Source organism: Gymnodraco acuticeps, unplaced genomic scaffold (assembly GCF_902827175.1).
Source record: "Gymnodraco acuticeps unplaced genomic scaffold, fGymAcu1.1, whole genome shotgun sequence".
NCBI lineage: Eukaryota > Metazoa > Chordata > Actinopteri > Perciformes > Bathydraconidae > Gymnodraco > Gymnodraco acuticeps.
In genome coordinates this window covers 308,934-333,298 of record NW_022991680.1, presented here as the reverse complement: position 1 = coordinate 333,298, position 24,365 = coordinate 308,934, and the positions used below count along the sequence as shown (strand labels likewise).

The following is a 24,365-nucleotide window of genomic DNA, read 5'->3' as shown; positions in this document are numbered from 1 at the left end:
CATGTATACATCACTTCAGGGGACATTACATTGACTTACATGCATTTTCTGGAGACTTATCCTAACCATAACCAACACATGCCTAACCCTTACCAAGTCTTCACCCTACAATTAATGATACCCCTTATGGGGACCTCCATTTTGTCCCCATAAGGGAAGCCAGTCCCCACACGTGACTGTGTAAACAGATTTAGGTCCCCACAAGGATAGTAATGCTAGGTCTCTCACACACACACACACACACACACACACACACACACACACACACACACCATGTTTACATTACTTCAGGGGACATTACATTGACTTACATGCATTTTCTGGAGACTTATCCTAACCTTAACCATAACCAACACATGCCTAACCCTAACCCTAACCAAGTCTTCACCCTAAAATTAATGATACCCCTTATGGGGACCTCCAATTTGTCCCCATAAGGGAAGCCAGTCCCCACACGTGACTGTGTAAACAGATGTAGGTTCCCACAAGGATAGTAATGCTAGGTCACACACACACACACACACACACACACACACACACACACACACACACACACACACACACACACACACACACACAATGTATGCTTCAAGCTCCCCAAATTCCTTTGCTTTTCCCCTAAAAGGAAATGGAGTGGAGGGCTGCGGCTCCATCTGTTCACTTCTTTGTTCTTTCATCTGTTTGTCCGTGAAATCACTCCGACTGACACACTAGCCCAGAGCCGCTGTGCCATATTCAGGATTTGCATTTGCTCCACTCACAGAATCCGGATATGATAAATTGGTACGGACATTTTTTAGAGCTTTGCTTCAACTTGAAATGAAGCCATCAGCCAAAAGGGAAGCTAATGGAAATCAGATTTGGACGCACACATTTATTTGTTTATTATAAATATTTATTCTAAGATATCGTCTTGTGTAACTCATGATATCATTTCCAAATAGTTTATGATTCAAGGTTTACTTGTTCAAGTTAGTATAAAGACAACATTAGAATAATAGAAAGCACATTGTGCAGAGAGGCAGCCCAGATGGGATTACTCATGGATTCATAACTATCTTCACAATCTAAGATAAAAGATCAAGCTATAAATACACAAGTTAATGGTAAATAGAGCTAAAAAAGTGAGTAAAGATGTTTTAGAAAATATTTACATGAACATTAATGCAATTAATCAAATGGAAATCTTTAGCAAAATTGTAAATCCATAAGACATTTTTATGATAGAACCATACGAATAATAAGAATACACTTTTTCTAGATACCCAAATTCACAAAACATTAAACAAAACAATAATATTATATTATATTCTCAAAGATTATAAAGTCATATTTTTGTAGGAATAAAACTAAAGAAATGTTTATCAAAACTTTAATATTCTGTGATATTATGAAGTCATACATATGTGAGATAAAACACACAAGTTAACAAAATGAAGTCAAATAAATCAGTGCGGTTATAAAGTCACAAATGTCTGGGGAAAAAACGTCTTTTTATGCTGCTGCACCGCAACCATTAAAGTACTTCTTATCTTAAAATAATTTTAAAAACAATTTTATCGGCTTCATTTGGCACATTTTTATCAAACCTCATCACAATAAATAAGCTTCTAGTAAACAGGAAGTGCCACAGACAGTGAGAAAACTCTGAAGTTGTTATTGTGTATAAAACCTCTCTCTCTCTTGTTTTTGTATATATATATATATATATACAAGTATGTTCTTGGTGACATCCTCTTTAAACCAAACTCCTGCCTCCGCTCTCCCTGCAGATACTTCCAGTGTTTCCACAAGTTCGGCCTGTTCGCTCCGATCCACAAAGTGATCCGGATCGGTTTCCCCTCCACCTCTCCAGCGAAGGCTAAGAAGAGCAAGCGGATGGCGATGGGCGTCTCCTCTCTGGCCCACAGCCCCAGCAGCTCCTCCATCAGCTCCGTCAGCTCCGTGGCCTCGTCTGTGGGCGGACGGCCCAGTCGCACCGGCCTGGTGAGATTTATTTAGTTATTTATTTGTTTATTCCACACATGGCTGGTTATCTTAAAGGTCACCTATTATTCAAAATCCACTTTTTCATGTCTTTTATACATATACTTGTGTGTAAGACGTTCTGAAAGTTTCAGGAAAATAAAAAAGTCAAATAAAAGCAATATTCTTTCAGTCACAGTCGCTTACAAATACTGAAACATAAAACCAGAACACAATCAAAAGTCAACTTCATACTGTCTAAATACGCTTTCTTTATACATTTTCTTAAATCATTCGGCAAATAATTTTGTACGCCGACTACAGAGACACACATCTGCTTTAAAGTAGTACGGGCAAACTCCTCCTATGATGCTCATCCTCTGAAATTAAGATGGAGGCAGTGAGACATCAAATACAAACTTAAAGAAGGATTGTTTTTGGGAGATTATCGTCCTCGCTTTGTTGCAGAGAGTTGGGTTTAATATTCTCATCCGACTCTTGGCAAGGAAGCAAGAAGATTAGATTAGATGACTGTATTGTCACTACACAGAGTACAGCCAAGTTCCAAGCATTCCCGATGGGGCAATCACACATAACAGACAGTATAAGTATCATTTGACAATACAAACTACAACTATTAATATAGTATAGCTAGCATACCGTTATTTATCATAATAAGGGGTGTGACGATACCCCCAAAAATCGGGATATAATAATATCATGATCAAAAAATGACTGAAGAACGTAAATCAAATGTCTGATTTTCAAAACATTTAGAAGTAAATTGGACTTCATAAATTAATGTATTTCACCCGAACCAAATTTATAATAACTAATATTCTTATAAAAAAACGTTTTTCCTTTTAAAGGTCCCATGTCATGGCCATTTCCACTGATCATAATTCCATTGTTGAGGTCTACTAGAATAGATTTATACTGTGCAATTTTCCAAACTCGACATGACATCATGATGTACCCGGAAGAATCAAATGGACAGTGACGTATCTCCAACGAGGCGTTTTGGGGAGGTATGTTCTGTGTTAGAGTTTTACTCGCTACAGGGTGTACTTTGAGGGTTTTGACTCTGCAGACCGTTTACATGCAGAAAAAGCTTCATAACACAAGGGGACGGGTAATAACCGGAAAAGCATGACATGTCACCTTTAACTTTAAGTATTTCTGCTTGAATTTTAAAGTGAACATTTGCAAAAAAAGGGGCACAAATATGTTAAGTAATATCGTCAGAGAATCACAACAACCTTTTTATTGTAATATCTTGATATCTTATACATCCCTATACATAAAGTAAATAACTTTATTTCTTTATAAGGTTCCATTTAACACCACCAAGAAGGTTCAAATACAACCAGAACATAGTTGAATGGCCATAAAGGAACATAAAAATGCTACAGAAAGTAGCTTAAATGTAGGCATTCTCTTGAAATGCAGTTTTGTTACAACAAACTCTGATAATTGTACTATTTAGTGTGTGGCTAGAACCAATGGTCTTTGTGAATCGGACTGTTTATGCAACCAGGCATGTTTGCATATACAAAAAGAGACCATTTTGAGGCAGAAGTCTTCATATATTGAAATATGTGCAAATATCACACCCTTTAAGAATCTTATTGATCTTATTCATGCAGGTTCAGTGGCTTCAGAAACTGTTCACTCCCTTCTTGATCCTGTCCTCTGTGTCCTGCAACAATCTGACATAAAGGGACATCCGGATATCTCACATTGATTTTACCTCCTAGTGGAAGGCCAGATCTCGGATGGAGAAGCCTCCCCTTTACTTTGCTTAATTGTTGGCAGCAGAGAGAGACTGCCAGTCTGAGTTATCAGCAGATCTGTGCACAAAGTATTCTGACCCACCTTCATCCTAAAGATCTTGCGTTGTTAAATGCGAAAGTCCCCGTCCTCAGTTTGTAGGAACTGACACTGATGTTAACACACAGTAGTACGGTGCAGTACGCAGGAAAGGTGCACGAGTTCATGACCTTTGCAACATGCTGTAAACATGCATTTAAAATGTAGGGTTATTCATGACATGTTCATTATTTTTTATCCACAGTATAATGAAACAACTCATGTGTCAGTGTTCTGTGTTTAAATAAAGGTTACTGAATTGAACTGATAGCACGAGAGGAATCTTTTCAAAGAGCTCTCTCTAGTGGTCAAAACAATAGTTACATCTTTTAGGACTTAATTGTGCTGAGAAATATTTATTGTTTGAAGCCTTGTGATGCCAACATTAAATAATATTCACTTAAAAAGTGTACAATGTTCTATGTTATCGTACTATGGTCAGTATAAGAAAGCCTGTTATACATAATTGTGGGTATGTTTATGTTTTATGAAAGGGAAATATATTTCCCTATGTCAGATTCACATGTCAAAGCCGTATATTTATGATAACAGTCTCACAAATACATTTTGAATATTAGATGAGATCCTAAAGTCATAAAATTGCACACAAAAAAATACATTTAAAGAAATAAACTCCTGATATTTAAAATTCACAAATTAAGACGAAAAACTTGTCGTCTCTGAGATTTACGTTGCAAATTATTGAGAATAATCTCCCAATTCTTTAATCTAGTTTTTTTTTATATTCTTCGAGAATAAGTCATACATTTGCAAAAAAAAGACAATTTAGAAATTGAGATTTAATAAACGTAAAAAACACAAATTTACAAAAAATAAACAAATGTACATTTTTTTGTATTACTGATAATGGCCCTGATACGCCGTCGTACCCTTCCTTCTGTTTCCCTTACAATCCTCCCCTTCCTCTGCTCATCCCTAATATTTGCCGCCCTCTCTCCCCTCCAGCTGACGGAGACGTCGTCCCGTTACGCCCGTAAGATCTCGGGCACCACGGCGCTGCAGGAGGCTCTGAAGGAGAAGCAGCAGCACATCGAGCAGCTGCTGGCGGAGAGAGACTCTGAGCGGGCGGAGATGGCCAAAGCCACCACCCACATCCAGGAGGTGGAGAAGGAGCTGAGCAGCTTCAAGGTGCAGCATGTCACGGTACGACACTCAGATAATAAATGTCACTTCCTGTTGGGAAAATACTGAATGTACTCTTTCAATATCAGAGTACACATGATAACAAAGGTATCCCAACTGTAGCTGAGTACATGACAGGATGTATGATTACCTAGAAGAACCGGTATTCCTCCACCTTGTGACTGTGTGACTCCCTCTCTTGGATATCAGCATGTGAAGGACACTGTTCAGGAACTAGTTGATGCTCTGTATGTGATGACTACTTCCATTCTGGAGAGGATCACAAATACATGGATCCTGAGATTGAAGCTCAAGCCGGTGACGAGGGATATTTATTATTTTTAAGTATTCAGAAAAAGTCCGAATTTTTTGTAGATTTTGAGAAAAAGTCAGATTTTTTTTAAGATTTTTAGAAAAAGTCAGAATGTTGAGAAAAAGTCAGAATTTTGAGAAAAAACTCAGTATTTTGTACATGACAAGATGTATGATTACCTAGAAGAACTGGTATTCCTCCACCTTGTGACTGTGTGACTCCCTCTCTTGGATATCAGCATGTGAAGGACACTGTTCAGGAACTAGTTGATGCTCTGTATGTGATGACTACTTCCATTCTGGAGAGGATCACAGATACATGGATCCTGAGATTGAAGCTCAAGCCGGAGACCAGTGATATTTTTCAAACACTTCCTGTTGGGCTCAGGCAGTAAATTATTCACGGATAAATCTGTCGCATGTCCCATTAACGCTCTTTACCCTCCACAGTTTGTGTCGGAGAACGATAGCGCCCTGCAGCAAATCAAAACTCTGCTGACCAGCACGCAGAAAGACAAACTGGAACTGACCAATCAGCTCGAAGAAGAGAAAAGGTGACATCACAGAGCTGTGCTGCTCTCACTCTCCTCCATGTATAGGGTTCTGTAGGGCTTTACAAACATGTATTATCAAATCATTTTGCATTAAGCAACTAAATTAAATATCTGTTAAAACTATAATCCAGTAATATATATAAATACACGGTTTTTAAATGGTCTGTTTTGCCCAATGAGACTTTCACTTTTGGTACTTTAAGTATATATCGGAATAAGAAATACTTTATTTACCATGGAGAAATTGGGTTTATTGACACTTGTTTCATTTTTAGAAATAAATCAAATTAAAATAAATAAATTAAAATATTCATATAAAAAAAGGAAGAATTTGCATTTAAAAAAAAAAGAATATTACAATAATATTAAAATATTAAATAACATAAGCAACACATTTTTTTTCAATAAAAGATCAATTAAAAATAATAAAATATTGTATGAACATAAGAAGTTGATTACCAAACTCATTAATGCTAATATCATCTTACTAAGTACAAAAAAACTGCTTTTACCTATCCTCTGTGCCACATCTCTAACAACTACTTTCTCTACAGGAAAGTGGAAGACCTCCAGTTCAGAGTAGAGGAGGAATGCATCACCAAAGGAGACCTGGAGGTATTTATCAGCAGAGTTACTACGTATAAACACTATTAACAATTGAATATATGTCCTTCTTAATGCTTAAATCCAGCATATAACCCCATGGACCCTGAGAAGGTATACAAAAGTCACGACGGACTGAAACGTCTCCGGCCTCGGTTCCTTCAGTCTGTTGTTCCTCCTTGTCTTTCTCTTTGTCTCTCTCTGTAGACTCAGAGGAAAATGGAGCGTGCCCACATTCGTCAGCTTGAGCAGAGTCTGCTCCTCGAAAAGTCGAGAGCAGAGGGGCTTCACAAAGACGTAGAGAAGAGGAGGGTAAAAGAAAAGCAACGAGCCCTCTGCCTGTAGCCCGTGTGCTTCTCATGAACTCATACTCCACCTGTCTGTGGCGTCCAAATTCACAGGAAATCAAACTAGAGATACACGAATAATCCTCTGAAATCATTAGACACACATATTGGTCAATCTGACTTTCAATCTGAGTTTACACTCGTTAAAAGATTATTACAGTTATTTTAGACGACACAATTTAGTCAAATGTACGGAATCCCGGAGAGGGAAAACGTGGTGATAAAGGTCCCCTATTATACTGTTCTTCATCAATATATCACAGGTCTCAGATATATCCAGAGCCTGTCTCTGATTGGCTGAAACACCAAACAGATCATTGCAACATTACCCATAATCCCCTCTGTTTCAGCCCTGTTTCAAAAGTGCTGATTCTCTGTCTGTTACTTTAGATGAAAATAAGGAGCCCCTCCCCACGCCCCTCTGAGAGAGATTTGGTTACAAAGAACTCAATGGTGCTCTAGGAGGAGATTCAGGTGATAAGGTGGGGGGGGGTACCTTGGTTGCTGATTGGCTAATGGTTACACAAGACAAAACATCGTTATGACATCACACAGTGGCCAAAATCTGATCAGCTCATTTTCAGACAGGTTTTTATAGAAATGGATCAAAAAGAGAGAGAATCTTTGTTCCTGAAACTTTCAGAGTCTTTACACAGAGGGGACACATGTTGATGTAGAAGAGACATGAAGAAGAGGGGACACATGTTGATGTAGAAGAGACATGAAGAAGAGGGGACACATGTTGATGTAGAAGGGACATGAAGAAGAGGGGACACATGTTGATGTAAAAGAGACATGAAGAAGAGGGGACACATGTTGATGTGGAAGAGACATGAAGAAGAGGGGACACGTGTTGATGTAAAAGAGACATGAAGAAGAGGGGACACATGTTGATGTAGAGGAGACATGAAGAAGAGGGGACACATGTTGATGTAGAGGAGACATGAAGAAGAGGGGACACATGTTGATGTAGAAGAGACATGAAGAAGAGGGGACACGTGTTGATGTAAAAGAGACATGAAGAAGAGGGGACACATGTTGATGTAGAGGAGACATGAAGAAGAGGGGACACATGTTGATGTAGAAGGGACATGAAGAAGAGGGGACACATGTTGATGTAAAAGAGACATGAAGAAGAGGGGACACATGTTGATGTGGAAGAGACATGAAGAAGAGGGGACACGTGTTGATGTAAAAGAGACATGAAGAAGAGGGGACACATGTTGATGTAGAGGAGACATGAAGAAGAGGGGACACATGTTGATGTAGAGGAGACATGAAGAAGAGGGGACACATGTTGATGTAGAAGAGACATGAAGAAGAGGGGACACGTGTTGATGTAAAAGAGACATGAAGAAGAGGGGACACATGTTGATGTAGAGGAGACATGAAGAAGAGGGGACACATGTTGATGTAGAGGAGACATGAAGAAGAGGGGACACATGTTGATGTAGAAGAGACATGAAGAAGAGGGGACACATGTTGATGTAGAAGAGACATGAAGAAGAGGGGACACGTGTTGATGTAAAAGAGACATGAAGAAGAGGGGACACATGTTGATGTAGAGGAGACATGAAGAAGAGGGGACACATGTTGATGTAGAAGAGACATGAAGAAGAGGGGACACGTGTTGATGTAAAAGAGACATGAAGAAGAGGGGACACATGTTGATGTAGAGGAGACATGAAGAAGAGGGGACACATGTTGATGTAGAGGAGACATGAAGAAGAGGGGACACATGTTGATGTAGAAGGGACATGAAGAAGAGGGGACACGTGTTGATGTAAAAGAGACATGAAGAAGAGGGGACACATGTTGATGTAGAAGAGACATGGAGAAGAGGGGACACGTGTTGATGTAAAAGAGACATGAAGAAGAGGGGACACATGTTGATGTAGAGGAGACATGAAGAAGAGGGGACACATGTTGATGTAGAGGAGACATGAAGAAGAGGGGACACATGTTGATGTTGAAGAGACATGAAGAAGAGGGGACACGTGTTGATGTAGAGGAGACATGAAGAAGAGGGGACACATGTTGATGTAGAGGAGACATGAAGAAGAGGGGACACATGTTGATGTAGAAGAGACATGAAGAAGAGGGGACACGTGTTGATGTAAAAGAGACATGAAGAAGAGGGGACACATGTTGATGTAGAGGAGACATGAAGAAGAGGGGACACATGTTGATGTAGAGGAGACATGAAGAAGAGGGGACACATGTTGATGTAGAAGAGACATGAAGAAGAGGGGACACATGTTGATGTAGAAGAGACATGAAGAAGAGGGGACACGTGTTGATGTAAAAGAGACATGAAGAAGAGGGGACACATGTTGATGTAGAGGAGACATGAAGAAGAGGGGACACATGTTGATGTAGAAGAGACATGAAGAAGAGGGGACACGTGTTGATGTAAAAGAGACATGAAGAAGAGGGGACACATGTTGATGTAGAGGAGACATGAAGAAGAGGGGACACATGTTGATGTAGAGGAGACATGAAGAAGAGGGGACACATGTTGATGTAGAAGGGACATGAAGAAGAGGGGACACGTGTTGATGTAAAAGAGACATGAAGAAGAGGGGACACATGTTGATGTAGAAGAGACATGGAGAAGAGGGGACACGTGTTGATGTAAAAGAGACATGAAGAAGAGGGGACACATGTTGATGTAGAGGAGACATGAAGAAGAGGGGACACATGTTGATGTAGAGGAGACATGAAGAAGAGGGGACACATGTTGATGTAGAAGGGACATGAAGAAGAGGGGACACGTGTTGATGTAAAAGAGACATGAAGAAGAGGGGACACATGTTGATGAAGAAGAGACATGAAGAAGAGGGGACACATGTTGATGTAGAAGAGACATGAAGAAGAGGGGACACATGTTGATGTAGAAGAGACATGAAGAAGAGGGGACACATGTTGATGTAGAAGAGACATGAAGAAGAGGGGACACATGTTGATGTAGAAGAGACATGAAGAAGAGGGGACACATGTTGATGTAGAAGAGACATGAAGAAGAGGGGACACGTGTTGATGTAGAAGAGACATGAAGAAGAGGGGACACGTGTTGATGTAGAAGAGACATTAAGAAGAGGGGACACATGTTGATGTAGAGGAGACATGAAGAAGAGGGGACACATGTTGATGTAGGAGAGACATGAAGAAGAGGGGACACATGTTGATGTAGAAGAGACATGAAGAAGAGGGGACACATGTTGATGTAGAAGAGACATGAAGAAGAGGGGACACATGTTGATGTAGGAGAGACATGAAGAAGAGGGGACACATGTTGATGTAGAGGAGACATGAAGAAGAGGGGACACATGTTGATGTAGAAGAGACATGAAGAAGAGGGGACACATGTTGATGTAGAAGAGACATGAAGAAGAGGGGACACGTGTTGATGTAAAAGAGACATGAAGAAGAGGGGACACATGTTGATGTAGAGGAGACATGAAGAAGAGGGGACACATGTTGATGTAGAAGAGACATGAAGAAGAGGGGACACGTGTTGATGTAAAAGAGACATGAAGAAGAGGGGACACATGTTGATGTAGAGGAGACATGAAGAAGAGGGGACACATGTTGATGTAGAGGAGACATGAAGAAGAGGGGACACATGTTGATGTAGAAGGGACATGAAGAAGAGGGGACACGTGTTGATGTAAAAGAGACATGAAGAAGAGGGGACACATGTTGATTGTAGAAGAGACATGGAGAAGAGGGGACACATGTTGATGTAGAAGAGACATGAAGAAGAGGGGACACATGTTTGATGTAAAAGAGACATGAAGAAGAGGGGACACATGTTGATGTAGAGGAGACATGAAGAAGAGGGGACACATGTTGATGTAGAGGAGACATGAGAAGAGGGGACACATGTTGATGTAGAGGAGACATGAAGAAGAGGGGACACATGTTGATGTAGAAGGGACATGAAGAAGAGGGGACACGTGTTGATGTAAAAGAGACATGAAGAAGAGGGGACACATGTTGATGAAGAAGAGACATGAAGAAGAGGGGACACATGTTGATGTAGAAGAGACATGAAGAAGAGGGGACACATGTTGATGTAGAAGAGACATGAAGAAGAGGGGACACATGTTGATGTAGAAGAGACATGAAGAAGAGGGGACACATGTTTGATGTAGAAGAGACATGAAGAAGAGGGGACACATGTTGATGTAGAAGAGACATGAAGAAGAGGGGACACGTGTTGATGTAGAAGAGACATGAAGAAGAGGGGACACGTGTTTGATGTAGAAGAGACATGAAGAAGAGGGGACACGTGTTGATGTAGAAGAGACATGAAGAAGAGGGGACACATGTTGATGTAGAAGAGACATGAAGAAGAGGGGACACGTGTTGATGTAGAAGAGATATGAAGAAGAGGGGACACGTGTTGATGTAGAAGAGATATGAAGAAGAGGGGACACATGTTGATGTAGAAGAGACAGGAAGAAGAGGGGACACATGTTGATTTAGAAGAGACATGAAGAAGAGGGGACACATGTTGATGTAGAAGAGACATGAAGAAGAGGGGACATGTGTTGATGTAGAAGAGACATGAAGAAGAGGGGACACATGTTGATGTAGAAGAGACATGAAGAAGAGGGGACACATGTTGATTTAGAAGAGACATGAAGAAGAGGGGACACATGTTGATGTAGAAGAGACATGAAGAAGAGGGGACACATGTTGATGTAGAAGAGACATGAAGAAGAAGGGACACATGTTGATGTAGAAGAGACATGAAGAAGAGGGGACACATGTTGATGTAGAAGAGACATTAAGAAGAGGGGACACATGTTGATGTAGAAGAGACATGAAGAAGAGGGGACACATGTTGATGTAGAAGAGACATGAAGAAGAGGGGACACATGTTGATGTAGAAGAGACATGAAGAAGAGGGGACACATGTTGATGTAGGAGAGACATGAAGAAGTTCATTCTGCATAATAGGTCACCTTTAAATCTGGTCTAAATGATTGTTCTACTAAAGTAATATATTTGAGTGTGTTAGCACACGCAGCCTCTTGTGGCCAAAATGAGTATTACAACAACAATGAAAGAAAATGCAATATTTGTTTATATGACAAAACATTTTTTGCCCAACTTTTCATTTTCAGAATCAGGTTTATTGGCCTGTAGCTTCACATAAAGACATTATTTGGGGTAAAATGGTTATAGCATTAACATTAACACAGTAAAAGGAATGAAGTTGTAAAAATGTACAATACAATTATGATACGTTACTCCAAAGAAGATGCTGGTACATCAGAATTTAAATTGAAAGGGCTGTGAAGTTTTATAAGAGGTGGCGTTGTGCAGAGACGTGCAAAATATACAAGAACTCATAAACACAGGAAAGAAAACAATTGATATCAAAAATGCATCGCCTGCTTTTTTCTCACTTGCCTCTCAGCACTTTCTTAAGAATCTGCTGGAATAAGAAAAATACCATACGTCCCCCCCTCATCTTTAAGTAAAGGTCTGATTTAGACTCGTCGATTTTTCTTATAGAAAGTTATGAAACATAGTGAGAAAAAAGCCTTCATCTGTCTCCTCCTCCTTCATCATCATCACATCATGGCTCCAGTGATGCTCCTCATGTCTGACGCAGAGCTTCAGCCTCATGTCTTCTGTTGCTGCTTTGAATTATGATTTATCATCTTTTATTCAAAGCTTGTCCATCAGATGAGTCGCCAGCTGGCTTTGTAGATGCCAGGATGTTACGTGTACAACATCCTTTCACCTCAGTGACACATGAGAGATCGCTGAATTGTTAATGTGATCCATCCCTGATGTAAGACACGTTTGGCTCCAGGTAGCATCAGTGAAGCACCGCTTCGACGCGCAGCCTCTTCAATAATTGACAGCAGGAGCACAAATCAAACCGTACGAGCTTTCAATTGACATCAAAAGGTAACACAAAGGCTTTGACTCGCATGCAGTAAATCTGCTTCTGCCAACAGGGGAGAGGCTCTCATGATGCAGCATCCTTGAGGTTGGGTAAGAGAACCAAGGTGAACAAAAAAAAAGATCTTGTTTTTGGCTTTTGATCTCAATTCTCCACTTCAGAGGCTGTCAGGGACGAGGATCCTGCACAGACTCTTTTTACTTCTCCTGTGTGCTGTGCCTCACTCTGAATGCTGTGCAGGACACTTCTGGTCATAGGGATGCACTAGTAACTCTGGGGTCTGGTAGTTGGTTTGCCAGGTTGAAGTTAACACTTTAAATCGTCTTTCTTACCTCCTTTTGATGTTATTTAGGCTTCATTGTGTTTCTTTGTATTTGCTTGGCTGCTTGCGTCTGATCAGAGAATGGCTCTCCTCTCATCTGCTGTGCGCTCACATCTTTGGACAGTGACACGGTGACCCTTATGCTCCTTAGTTGTATGTCTTTGGATGAAACAGATACAATGAATGACGAGCTGCAGCAGCATGATACACAAATGTAGTGTTTGTTTTCATCTGTTGGTAAATTGTAATCATTATTATTGCCAGAACTTTGATGGTACTCCTCTCAACAAGCTTGTTCCTCTGGCCAGATTATTCACAGAAATGTAAAATATTTATCAGATAAAAGGAAAATGTGTTAAAATGTCCATAACTCAACGTTCTTCAAAATGATTTACTGTCAAATTAACTGACTTATTAACTTAATTTATTTACTAAACGAACTTGGCACAATGATATACAGTAGGTCTGTATTATACGACAGGTAAATCAGATTGCATTTGATAACTGTAACTGCATTTAAGTTGTTAATGCTTCGAGTTAAATGTAAAACAAAAGACAAACACACACTCCTACGCTCCTTCGAGGCACCGAATAAAAAAAGCAAATGTAAGCACTTTTAATCTGAATTGAACATTTAGGGATCAGAATCATCATTTCTGGGTGACTCTATGATCCTCTTCAGCTGGTGAATTGTTTGTCACATCTGCAAAAACATTTCCCTTCTGAATCAATTCATTTACAATTTAAATAGTTTAAAATGTGCGTTTGAATTCCACCTTTTTACCGAGTATCAAGAAATCAGTCCAATGTATTTTTGCTAATCCTACTTACTAACTGACAAACCTAACCTCCTCAAGGTGCTGAATATTAAATGAACATTCATCAGGTGTTCAATTACTCCAAATGACTACTAGTGGCGGAAAAATGTCCCCCAAAGATCTAATAATGAGGCTTTACCCCATAAGGACCCACCATGACACGGGTGTCACATGAACTTTAAATGTTCTGGAAGGTTCCTTATACAGCTTTAGCCTTGTTTTTATCTCATGAAGTCCCTAAGTGACACACACTGAACAGTGGTGGGACATGGGCCAGGTCATGTGATTTAGTGTTCCCATGACAACATGTCCAAGATGTCCATGTGCCAGGCTAACACATGTGACATAACGAGCTACATTTCAAAAGCTTTTTTTGTTTGTTGCTAAAGGTGAAATTCAAGCTATTTTAAGAATTAAAATGCTTACATAACATGTCCTTTATTACATTGAACCTGTTGTGGAAACATTTCTTGATCAAATTGATATGAAACAAATGAGACAAACATTGCTGTGACACTGATCGGGACTTTAACCCTAAGCTTTCACAGTAAACCCAAAGTGACATAGAAATATGATTATGATCTGCTCAGTTAATTTAGCTGATTCAATTATATTGAGTTAATGTTCTTATTCTTCAATTCAAAGAATGTTCAAACTAATTTAAACCAAAAAATTATCCTCATTAATTAAGTTATAAATAAGAGTTATTTTACCATTAAAGCCCATCAATGGGACATATATGTCACATTTCAGATATTTGACACTAGGGGGGGTTCTTGTCAGAAATGTGGTCTAAATTATGTTCCCCTTAATTTTCTCAAAAGTAGGGTCCGGGTTCTTATGGTACTCGAAGTGCCTAAATGTGTTTTGTCAGTATTTGACTTTGCAGTTCTTGCTTTGATCTCTAACGCAGTTTTAGATCCTTGCCGTATATTCATAGTGAACGATAGATCATGTGAAGTGTCAGTGGGTGTAGCCTCCGTTACATTCGAGTGGAAAATCCTCTTTTATTAAACCGCTGTCAGCTCTAATACTCTCTGCAGATACTTCTTTGTTTCGGCCAGCCTGTCCGAAACAATCTGTATCTCGGCCGCCTAAAATCGTTATCGTTAAATCTTACTTCTTTAATCCATACTGAAACAGAAAGGATGTCCCATTAATATTACAATCTCATGCTCTAAGTAGGACATGAATACATACTGAGTAATTCTTTGTATCATCTTTTGTCTAAGAAGTCGTCCAGCAGGGAGTTTTAACGTTTCACTTTGTCACTGTCCACACGCTGAATGTCTCGTATGCTTTTAACTGTTTCCAGTCTTTACAAAGATCTTCGGGGTTTCCCTTTCATTTCCTTATTGCTGACTCACTTATTCTTTAGCAGAGGTGGAAGAAGTATTCAGATGCTATACTTGAGTAAAAGTACTAATACATTATTGTCAAAATACTTCATTACAAATCCTGCATTGTTAATCTTACTCAAGTAAAAGTACAAAAGTATTATCAAAGTAAAAGTACAGGAAAAGCACACTACCCACTGAGCCACAGCCTCCCTATATATTCATTATTATACATGTGATATTTCTAGATAATGTGATAAGCAAAGCTCTGATGGACTTTCTGTCAAATATTTAAGCAATTTTACTCTTTTTTTGACTTAAAAAGTTAGTCCACTAGTTGAATTGTTAGAGATGCATTTTGTTAACAGTAGCTAAAGCTGTTAATAAATGTAGTGGAGTAAAATTAAATTATCTCCCTTTTAGAAGTATAAAATAGCATAAATTGACTTTTATTATTCTACTAACACGATATTAATACAGACAATTGATGAAAAAAAACATTCAAACTCAATTAGTAGAAGCTGGAGGGCATAAAAGTATAGCTGATAAAGAAAATAGACGTCACGTTAGTCACGTAAAGTACCTCAAAATTGTATTTAAGTCCAGTACTTGAGCAAATGTACTCAGTTACTTCCCACCTCTGTTCTTTGGAATGACGTCGTTCAGCTTCAGGGTGTTTCTTAGTCGTTCTTTCGAAGCAACCATCAGATTTATTTTCAGCGACAGTGACCATGTTATTTTTTTCTCGTCAGCAAACCACGGTTGAGGAGCAGAGTCGCATCGTGCAGCTGGAGGAGGAGCTGAGCCTCCGGAGGGCGGAGATGGAGAACCTGCAGGTGAAGCTCCGAGGGTCCGACTCCCAGCAGGAGGACGGTGACGAGGCCCCGGGGTCCGAGCCCGAGACCCTCATCCTGCGAGTACAGCTGGCCTCTGCGGGCCGCGAGCACAACAAGGAGAGCAGCGAGCTGAGGGAGAAGCACGAGGCGGAGCTAGAGGAGAGGCGGCAGGAGGTCGCTGAGCTGAGGGCCGAGCTGGAGAACAAGAGCCGGGAGCTGAGCGAGGTGAAGCTGAAGGTCCAGGACGCAAACAGGGAGAACGTGCAGATGATGGACACCTGGAAGGTATCTGTCCAACGCAAACTGATCAGAGAGCTGTGGGAATCAGTCAGTCAGGATAGGATAGGATTTCATTCTGGAGAAGACAAGGGATATTCAGGAAAAAAGTTAAAGGCAAAAATATGAGACGCATAGAGAGCTGGGAAACCTGAAGATCAGCAAAAAAATGAATTGTGAAAATGCATCAGGGCTTAGAACTTTCATTACCATGCTCTATCACAGTAAGTCTCATACGTTGGACACCTGGAAGGTTTTCTGTTCAACGCAAACTGATCAGAGAGCTGTGGGAATGTGGGAATGGATTTTATGCTGAAGAAGACAATCTCAATCTTTATTTATATGATATCACCGAAGACCACCACACAGCGCCACAGGAGGTCTTTCCTCCCAGTGGCAATCAAACTCTTTAACTCTTCACCCCTAAGTAAAGGGCACTGAGAACTTCCACACCAACACTATGTGCAATATACATATCAATATAATTACCATCATTACAATACACTCGCTGCTATATAACTATGTGCAATATTATTATTAGTATTATTAATAATGCTACGATAACGTGCAATTACGTAACTGCCACTACGTTTTATTTTTTGCACTACTAACTACTAAATACTGCTAATAATTGCATTGATTGTGTGACCATCTATGTTTCTATGTTTCATGTTGTCTGTAGATGTTTAATTGCTCTTTTTGCTGCACTTTTAGTGTACAGTTTTATTGTGTTTATTGTATTTTGTAACTCTGGCACAACAATTTCCTTCGGGATAAATAAAGTCTTATATTATCTTATTTATTTATATGCATATTTTAAACAACCTCAGTTGACCAAAGTGCTGTACAGGGAACAAATACAATATAGAATAACACAATAGGAGTACAATAATACAACAATAATTAAACAATTAATTTAATTAATTAAATTAAATTAAACAATAACTACAAACAAATAAAAACATATAGAAAGATGGGATTTTCAGGGTTAAATAAATAATAAAACACATTAGACAAATGGAAAGCTAGGAACCTGAAGATCTTTCATTACCATGCTCTATTAAAGTAAGTCTCATACGTTGTTGCAGCAAGGGAGAGGGAGAAATAACACCATTTGTTACATTGATATGAAATCAAAAACAAATTTAAACATTTTTAACAACAAAAAAAGCCTCCAAAATATAATTTAAAGACAATATGATACGATAATACTTTAATGGTCAGATCAAGTCTGAAATGTGACTTGCATCACAGCAGCTCCATGTGTAACATCAACAGACAAATATCAAGACACAATACATGACAAACAAACATTTAACATGACATCACAATCACTGAGAGAAAACCTGCTCAAAGCGCCTTCAGTGTGCATTTGATCTGGGTTCAGCTCTGTAAGATCTTGAGGAGCTCCGTATCTAATATTTCCCCTTCCTTCCCTCTGCAGGATAAATTTGACTCCTTGGTGGTCCAGCACCAGCGTTCCCTGGAGGACCTGAAGGCCTCTCTGTCCGGGGATCACCCCGCGGCAGGAGGCCCCGAGCAGGCCTCTCTGGAGAGCCTGAAGACGGAGCACCAGCTGGAGGTGGAGAACCTGAAGGCCAAACACAAGATCGAAGCAGCCATCCTCACCAAGGAGCGCGAAGACTTCTGCACCCGCCTGGCGGAGGCCAAAGAGCAGCTGGACAAGGGGAGCCAGAGCTGGAGGAGCGAGGCGGAGGCCAAGAGCAGCAGGAAGGCCCTGGAGGAGGCCGGAGAGAAGCTGCAGAGGGCGGAGCGACGGCTGGCCGAGGTGGAGAAGATCCACATGGAGAAGGACAGGAACTCAGAGGAGCTGAGAGAGAGGCTGGAGCTGTCGGAGAAGAAGATGAGCGACTACCAGGCGCTGCAGAACGCCCAGGCCGAGAGCCAGCAGGAGATCCAGAAGCTGGAGGAGCAGCTGAGGGTGACGGCCAATCAGCTGCAGGCAACGCAGGCCGACCGCTACACCTCCAACGATGCTAACGTGAGTCTCACAGGAGATAAGAGGAGATTTCTTTGGACTATCTGTGTTGTGAATGTATTATTTTTTCTACATGTGTCCGTACTGGAAGAGAGATCCTCCTCTCTTGCTCTCCCAGAGGTTTCTTCAGTTTTTCCCCCATTAACTTTGGGGTTTCTTTTGCAGTTTTTCCTTGTCCGTTGTGAAGATGTAAAGACAGAGGTCGTCGTAATCATATTCATATTCTGTATAAACTGTAAAGCCCACTGAGACTAATGTAAAACTTGTGATATGAAGCTGTATAAATACACTTTGATTGATTGATGAGATAACTAAGTGTTGATATGCTGTCACTGCTTTGGTTTAAGCTTTAATACTTAATCCTTTTTCAGGTGATAGAGGACAACGACATTACAGAAGAAAAGATGAAGCTAAAACAGAATGTCGAAGGTATCAACGTCCATTTATTATCATCAAAACATATGCATATACTTTAGTTTGTATTTTACAAATATTAATGTATATTCTGCTCCATGCCAATCATTTCTCGAGTTATAGAAACAAATATTTAAAACAGTTATTGAAGTTATAATGAAACCCCTTTACTGTTCAGAATACATGTTCTATTAGTTTATACAAATACTGAGCAATTCTTATTTCTGCCACTTACTTTATTTTCTCACCATCAATTCTAGCATTTAAAATAAAGATAATAAGAGTTCATACTGGCTGAAATCGCCATAACAAAATATGGCTCCCTTGACATAAAGGAGATCTGTCCACCAAGTATTCAGTATTATAAGATTTTCAGAAATCCTAATGTAACTTTGGAGACAATAGGCGCTTTCACACCGGAGTACTTTTCTCACTTTAGTTCCGATAGTTCTTGAAAACGTTGCGTACTTCACACCAAAAAAATCCGGAACTAGAACTTAGTTCATGAGAACCTTTTTACCCCCTTTTCAGTCCCTGCCAGAGAGCAGGGACTGAAAAGGTCCATTAGCATTATTAGCATTAGCCCAGCGCACAAACGCAGAGAGACTAACTTATGGCAACACAAAAGAAAACATGGGAGCGGTGGAGATGAGGAGGTGTCGGCGTTCTGGCGATTTACTCGGAAGGCTTCAGTAGAAGCTGCTGGGAGTCCCAGCAGCTTCTACTGAAGCCAGTCCCCAACTCCGGGGACTTCCGGCCGGGGACTTCCGGCCGGGGACTTCCGGCCGGGGACTTCGCGTGGCAGTATACGCCGTGAAGTGGTTTGCGGCCTGCCAGTAAACCCAAAACGGAAGAAGAAGAAGTGACGTCAGCGGCTTCATTTGCCTAATCCTCCCTCAGGGACTTATTCCGGTGTGAACATGATCTGTACTTAGTTCATGAGAACTAAAGAGTTCTCATGAACTAAGTACTGGGAACTAAGTACTGCAAAGTACTTGGTGTGAAAGCGGCTAATAAGTAACTTAAAGCCTCTTATGGACTGCGTTGATTTGCCTTAGAGCTTGTGTCAGTCACTAATTGTGGTTTCTTGAACATTGCATCCTCAAAACACACTGACTGTTGTTTTGTGTATCTTCAGAAACGATGGAGAAGTTGATGAAGAGGGAGAAAGAGGTGACGACCCTCACTTCCCAGGTGGAAGGCCTCAAATCCCAGATCGGAGGTAAATGTCATTTTCCAAAGAAGAAAGAAAGAAATCTGTCAATACTGTAACCTCTATAGAGAGCTCCTTTATTTTCACACACAATAGCATTGATTTTACAAACAGGAAAAGATAGTTGTACAATAGCTGCCCACTACTCCTAGACTCCTGGTGCTGGTACTAGACTCCTGGTACTAGACTCCTGGTACTAGACTCCTGGTGCTAGACTCAGGAGTCTGGTACTAGACTCCTGGTACTAGACTCCTGGTACTAGTCTCAGGAGTCTGGTACTAGACTCTTGGTACTAGACTCCTGGTGCTAGACTCAGGAGTCTGGTACTAGACTCCTGGTGCTAGACTCAGGAGTCTGGTACTAGACTCCTGGTACTAGACTCCTGGTGCTAGACTCAGGAGTCTGGTGCTAGACTCCTGGTGCTAGACTCAGGAGTCTAGTACTAGACTCCTGGTACTAGACTCCTGGTGCTAGACTCCTGGTGCTAGACTCCTGGTACTAGACTCCTGGTACTAGACTCCTGGTGCTAGACTCAGGAGTCTGGTACTAGACTCCTGGTGCTAGACTCCTGGTACTAGACTCCTGGTACTAGACTCCTGGTACTAGTCTCAGGAGTCTGGTACTAGACTCCTGGTACTAAACTCCTGGTGCTAGACTCAGGAGTCTGGTACTAGACTCCTGGTGCTAGACTCCTGGTACTAGACTCCTGGTACTAGACTCCTGGTACTAGTCTCAGGAGTCTGGTACTAGACTCCTGGTACTAAACTCCTGGTACTAGACTCCTGGTACTAGTCTCAGGAGTCTGGTACTAGACTCCTGGTGCTAGACTCCTAGTTCTAGACTCCTGGTACTAGGATGGGTTAAAAGCAGAGAACACATGTCACTGTGTGTGCTGTGTGCTCTGCATGTGTGACCATTAAAGAGGGTTTCCCTATGATTCTATCTCTGTGGTTGGGTTGTGTGTCTGTGTTCGTTTAGAGTGTTTTGCTCCTTTTGTGTGTGCTTGTTTTTCTCTTTTGGTCGTCTTTTTGGGTGTCTTTGAAGTTGTTTTTGTGTCCTTTTGTGAGTCTATTTCCAGCTGTGTTTTGTTTGTAGCCTTTTGATGTTTCTTTTTGTGTCATTTAGCATCTCTTCATGGTTGGTACATGTCTTTTTTTGTTCCGTTCAGTAATCCTTCAATGCCTGCAGGGGAATTGCAGTGTTTTGCCATAAATGACGCTATTGGTTGAATCATCTCCTGGCCGTCAGTCAAATTGACTTTTGTTTTGGAGGAAATCTGACATATTTCTCATTTTGTAAACTCGTTAACTGAGTCATAGATAAAGAGCATTTTAAGTGTTTTAAGTGTCACATCATTGTAGTTCTCTGTGCTGTGCCCTGTGTGTTATTGACTGCAGGCTTCACTTCATTTTGTGTTCATCTTCACTGTTTCATTCTTTGATCAGCGCTGAGAAATCTGTCAAAGGCGGTCTTTGAAAACTCCCATCACTTCAAAGGGACCCAAAACACTACTTCATGTAGCTCGGATAATCACATTGACACACTTTGAAGAACAGACAGTGAATATTTTAACAGCAATAAAGAGACACAAAGCGGAGGATTATTCAGTTATGGGTCACAAAGTGTACAGTGAAGTCGGTCTTTTTATCTTTGTGTTTGAAGGAATAGAAGTAGAGGAATACCAGCACAATATTAAAAAAAGAAATAACACAAATACAGTCGTAATTTTAGGCGCTTTCACACCGCAGTACTTTTCCCACAAAGGTTCATCAGAACTTAGTTCATGAGAACTCTTTAGTTCTCATGAACTAAGTACAGATCGCATTCACACCGGAACTTCACGGCGTATACTGCCACCCGAAGTCCCCGGCCGGAAGTCCCCGGAGTTGGGGACTGGCTTCAGTAGAAGCTGCTGGGACTCCCAGCAGCTTCTACTGAAGCCTTCCGAGTAAATCGCCAGAACGCCAGAACGCCGACACCTCCTCATCTCCACCGCCCCCGTGTTTTCTTTTGTGTTGCCATAAGTTAGTCTCTCTCCGTTTGTGCGCTGGGCTAATGCTAATAATGCTAATGCGAGGAAAATAAAATGGCGGCTTCACAAAACTTTTTTGGGAGTTTTTTTCTAAAGTGGGAAAAGTACTGCAGTGTGAACGCGCCTAAAGTGGGAGATCATACTACCTGAAGCCTTATTACTTTAGGTAACATATATTTTTGCACAGAAAGATGACTTCACATGCATTGTTGCTGTTATACATTTTGTTCCTAATTTGGCTTTAATAAAGTCAATCTTATCTCATCTAATATCATGTAATATAACAAACATTACGTCATGAAATATGACATAATATTGTTTTAACAATTTATACAAGGTGTTTAAATGAATTTCTAAATAACATTATCATAAATAATGCTGAATATATTGAAAATAAAACCCTCTCTCTTTTCCTCCGTACCCAAATCTCTAAAAACGGGGAGCTGATCCAGATTTGCGTCCGATATGACGTAATATTGCAAATCTGGATCAGCTCCGTCTAAAATGCATGATCTGTTTGGTATTTTGAGCAAAACACATCATATATATATTTTGATATATTTGCATATATCTGAGAGCCAAAATATATGCCTAAAAATAGCATGATAGGAGACCTTTAAATTCAAATGTTCTCCTCCTTCTTATTTCCCTTCCTTCAGCTCTGGAGGGGAAGGTGCGCTCCGGAGAGAAGAAAGCCGAGGCTCTGGCGAGGGAGAATGTGCGCGTGGAGTCGGAGCTGGAGTCCATGACCAAGAAGTCCCATGATGCATCTGGGCAGCTGGTCAATATCAGCCAGGAGCTGCTGAAGAAAGAGAGGTACGCAGACAGCGCTGCATTGATTTTACAATCTGCCTCAGCACTTACTGCCAGAGAGAAAGGATCCTCGCAGACATGACGCACTGAAGTACAACATGTTATTAATTTGATAATGGACGGATACTTGGAGCCCACAGGCCATGTATTGATTTGAATCCACATATCTTCAGCTATATTTGTATCACGCTATTTCATTTTGTAATGTTTCATCTGGATACTGCCAATGTTGCAGTTATAACAGCGCCCTGCGGAGCGATCAGGCCCCGCTCTGTTGTTTTATTTCCTTTAGATTGTTCTTTTAAAAGTATCAGCCTTTGTTGTCGGCTTTCTGTCTTTTGTTGTTGTTGTTTTTATGCTTTTCCTCTATTGGGAATGAGGTTAACGCAGCAATTCACACAGTCATATTATGTTATATAAGTTTACAGAAAGATACATCCTTTCTGATGTTCCAATATAATTCGCACTCGCGCTTCTATTGGCTAGCGCTCCAACACATTGTATGTGATAGGCTAAGGGGCGGGACATCTCTTAAGTGGTTGACCAATCACAACAGAGTCGGCCAGCTAACCAATCAGAGCAGACTGGGCTCTGGTTTCAGACAGAGGGTGAAAAGAGGTGCTTGGGTGGCAAATAAGCATTTGTTTTGCATGTGTGGAGGTTGAATGTAAAAGCCAAATTAAAAGTAATTTATGTTCCTAATAGGGTCACTAATTCTGTATGAATCTTACACCAGGGGTTAAATACAATTTCAATTTCCAGCACGGATATTAATGAGGAAGCAGGGAGAAAAAGACTTTCCTTTATAACTTAAAAACACAAGGGAAATGCGTTCTGTGTTCAAGCTTTGCATTAAAACAAAACATAATAAAATGTTCTGTAAAAAAATAATAGTAAGCAATTAAATGTAGGAATATATTAAGCAATATTAGGCTTCTAGTTTAACGCCAGAAGCTTATAATGAATATTCTGCTTCCACTGTTCATGTGGGATTACTTATTAATAGCACCTCTAAGGGCCCTTAACAGCCTTATAATATAATACTAAAGTCATATTAGAAAAACATATTGAAACACCCTGGGCTATAATGTAGGCCTTAATGATAGGATGAATTAAAACTAAGTAAAAAAAATAATACTAAAACTCATTAGTTACTTCAGGAGTTTCTTATTGAACCTATCATATCAATGTTAGAAAATTCCATACAATAATTTAAAACTTTTTTATTGAGACTTGATTCAAAATTGCCGTATGTAGTCATACTAGAAATTGAATGGTAACTCCCTGCCATTAGTGTCCTGGTGAATTGTTTACCCAAGCGTTGTCTCTGCATCTGAAAAGTCAAGAGCCGCTTTCACACCAAGTACTTTGCCGTACTTAGTTCCCAGCACTTAGTACCCCCATGGAACTAAAGAGCTGATCGCGTTCACACCGGAATAAGTCCCTGAGGGAAGATTACGCAAATGAAGCCGCTGACGTCACTTCTTCTTCTTCTGCTTTGGGTTTACTGGCAGGCCGCAAACCACTTCACGGCGTATACTGCCACCCAAACTCCCCGGCCGGAAGTCCCCGGAGTTGGGGACTGG

The 24,365-nt window shown here is 40.5% G+C and overlaps 1 protein-coding gene across 6 annotated transcripts in view; it reads left to right on the top strand.

Annotated features, from left to right (window-relative positions):
* Positions 1-24,365, top strand: part of clip2 (CAP-GLY domain containing linker protein 2) — a 63,483-nt gene that overhangs the window by 26,319 nt on the left and 12,799 nt on the right. The window contains exons 5-14 of one of the 6 annotated variants that reach the window (XM_034198740.1): positions 1,773-1,986; positions 4,801-4,983; positions 5,740-5,843; positions 6,398-6,458; positions 12,775-12,825; positions 15,949-16,317; positions 17,753-18,310; positions 18,679-18,736; positions 19,860-19,943; positions 22,626-22,782. In XM_034198740.1, the coding sequence (XP_034054631.1) occupies positions 1,773-1,986; positions 4,801-4,983; positions 5,740-5,843; positions 6,398-6,458; positions 12,775-12,825; positions 15,949-16,317; positions 17,753-18,310; positions 18,679-18,736; positions 19,860-19,943; positions 22,626-22,782 (1,839 nt within the window). Of the gene's footprint in view, positions 1-1,772; positions 1,987-4,800; positions 4,999-5,739; positions 5,844-6,397; positions 6,459-6,653; positions 6,759-12,774; positions 12,826-15,948; positions 16,318-17,752; positions 18,311-18,678; positions 18,737-19,859; positions 19,944-22,625; positions 22,783-24,365 lie in introns of all 6 variants that reach the window. The other 5 variants (XM_034198738.1, XM_034198739.1, XM_034198737.1 and 2 more) reach the window with 5 other exon arrangements.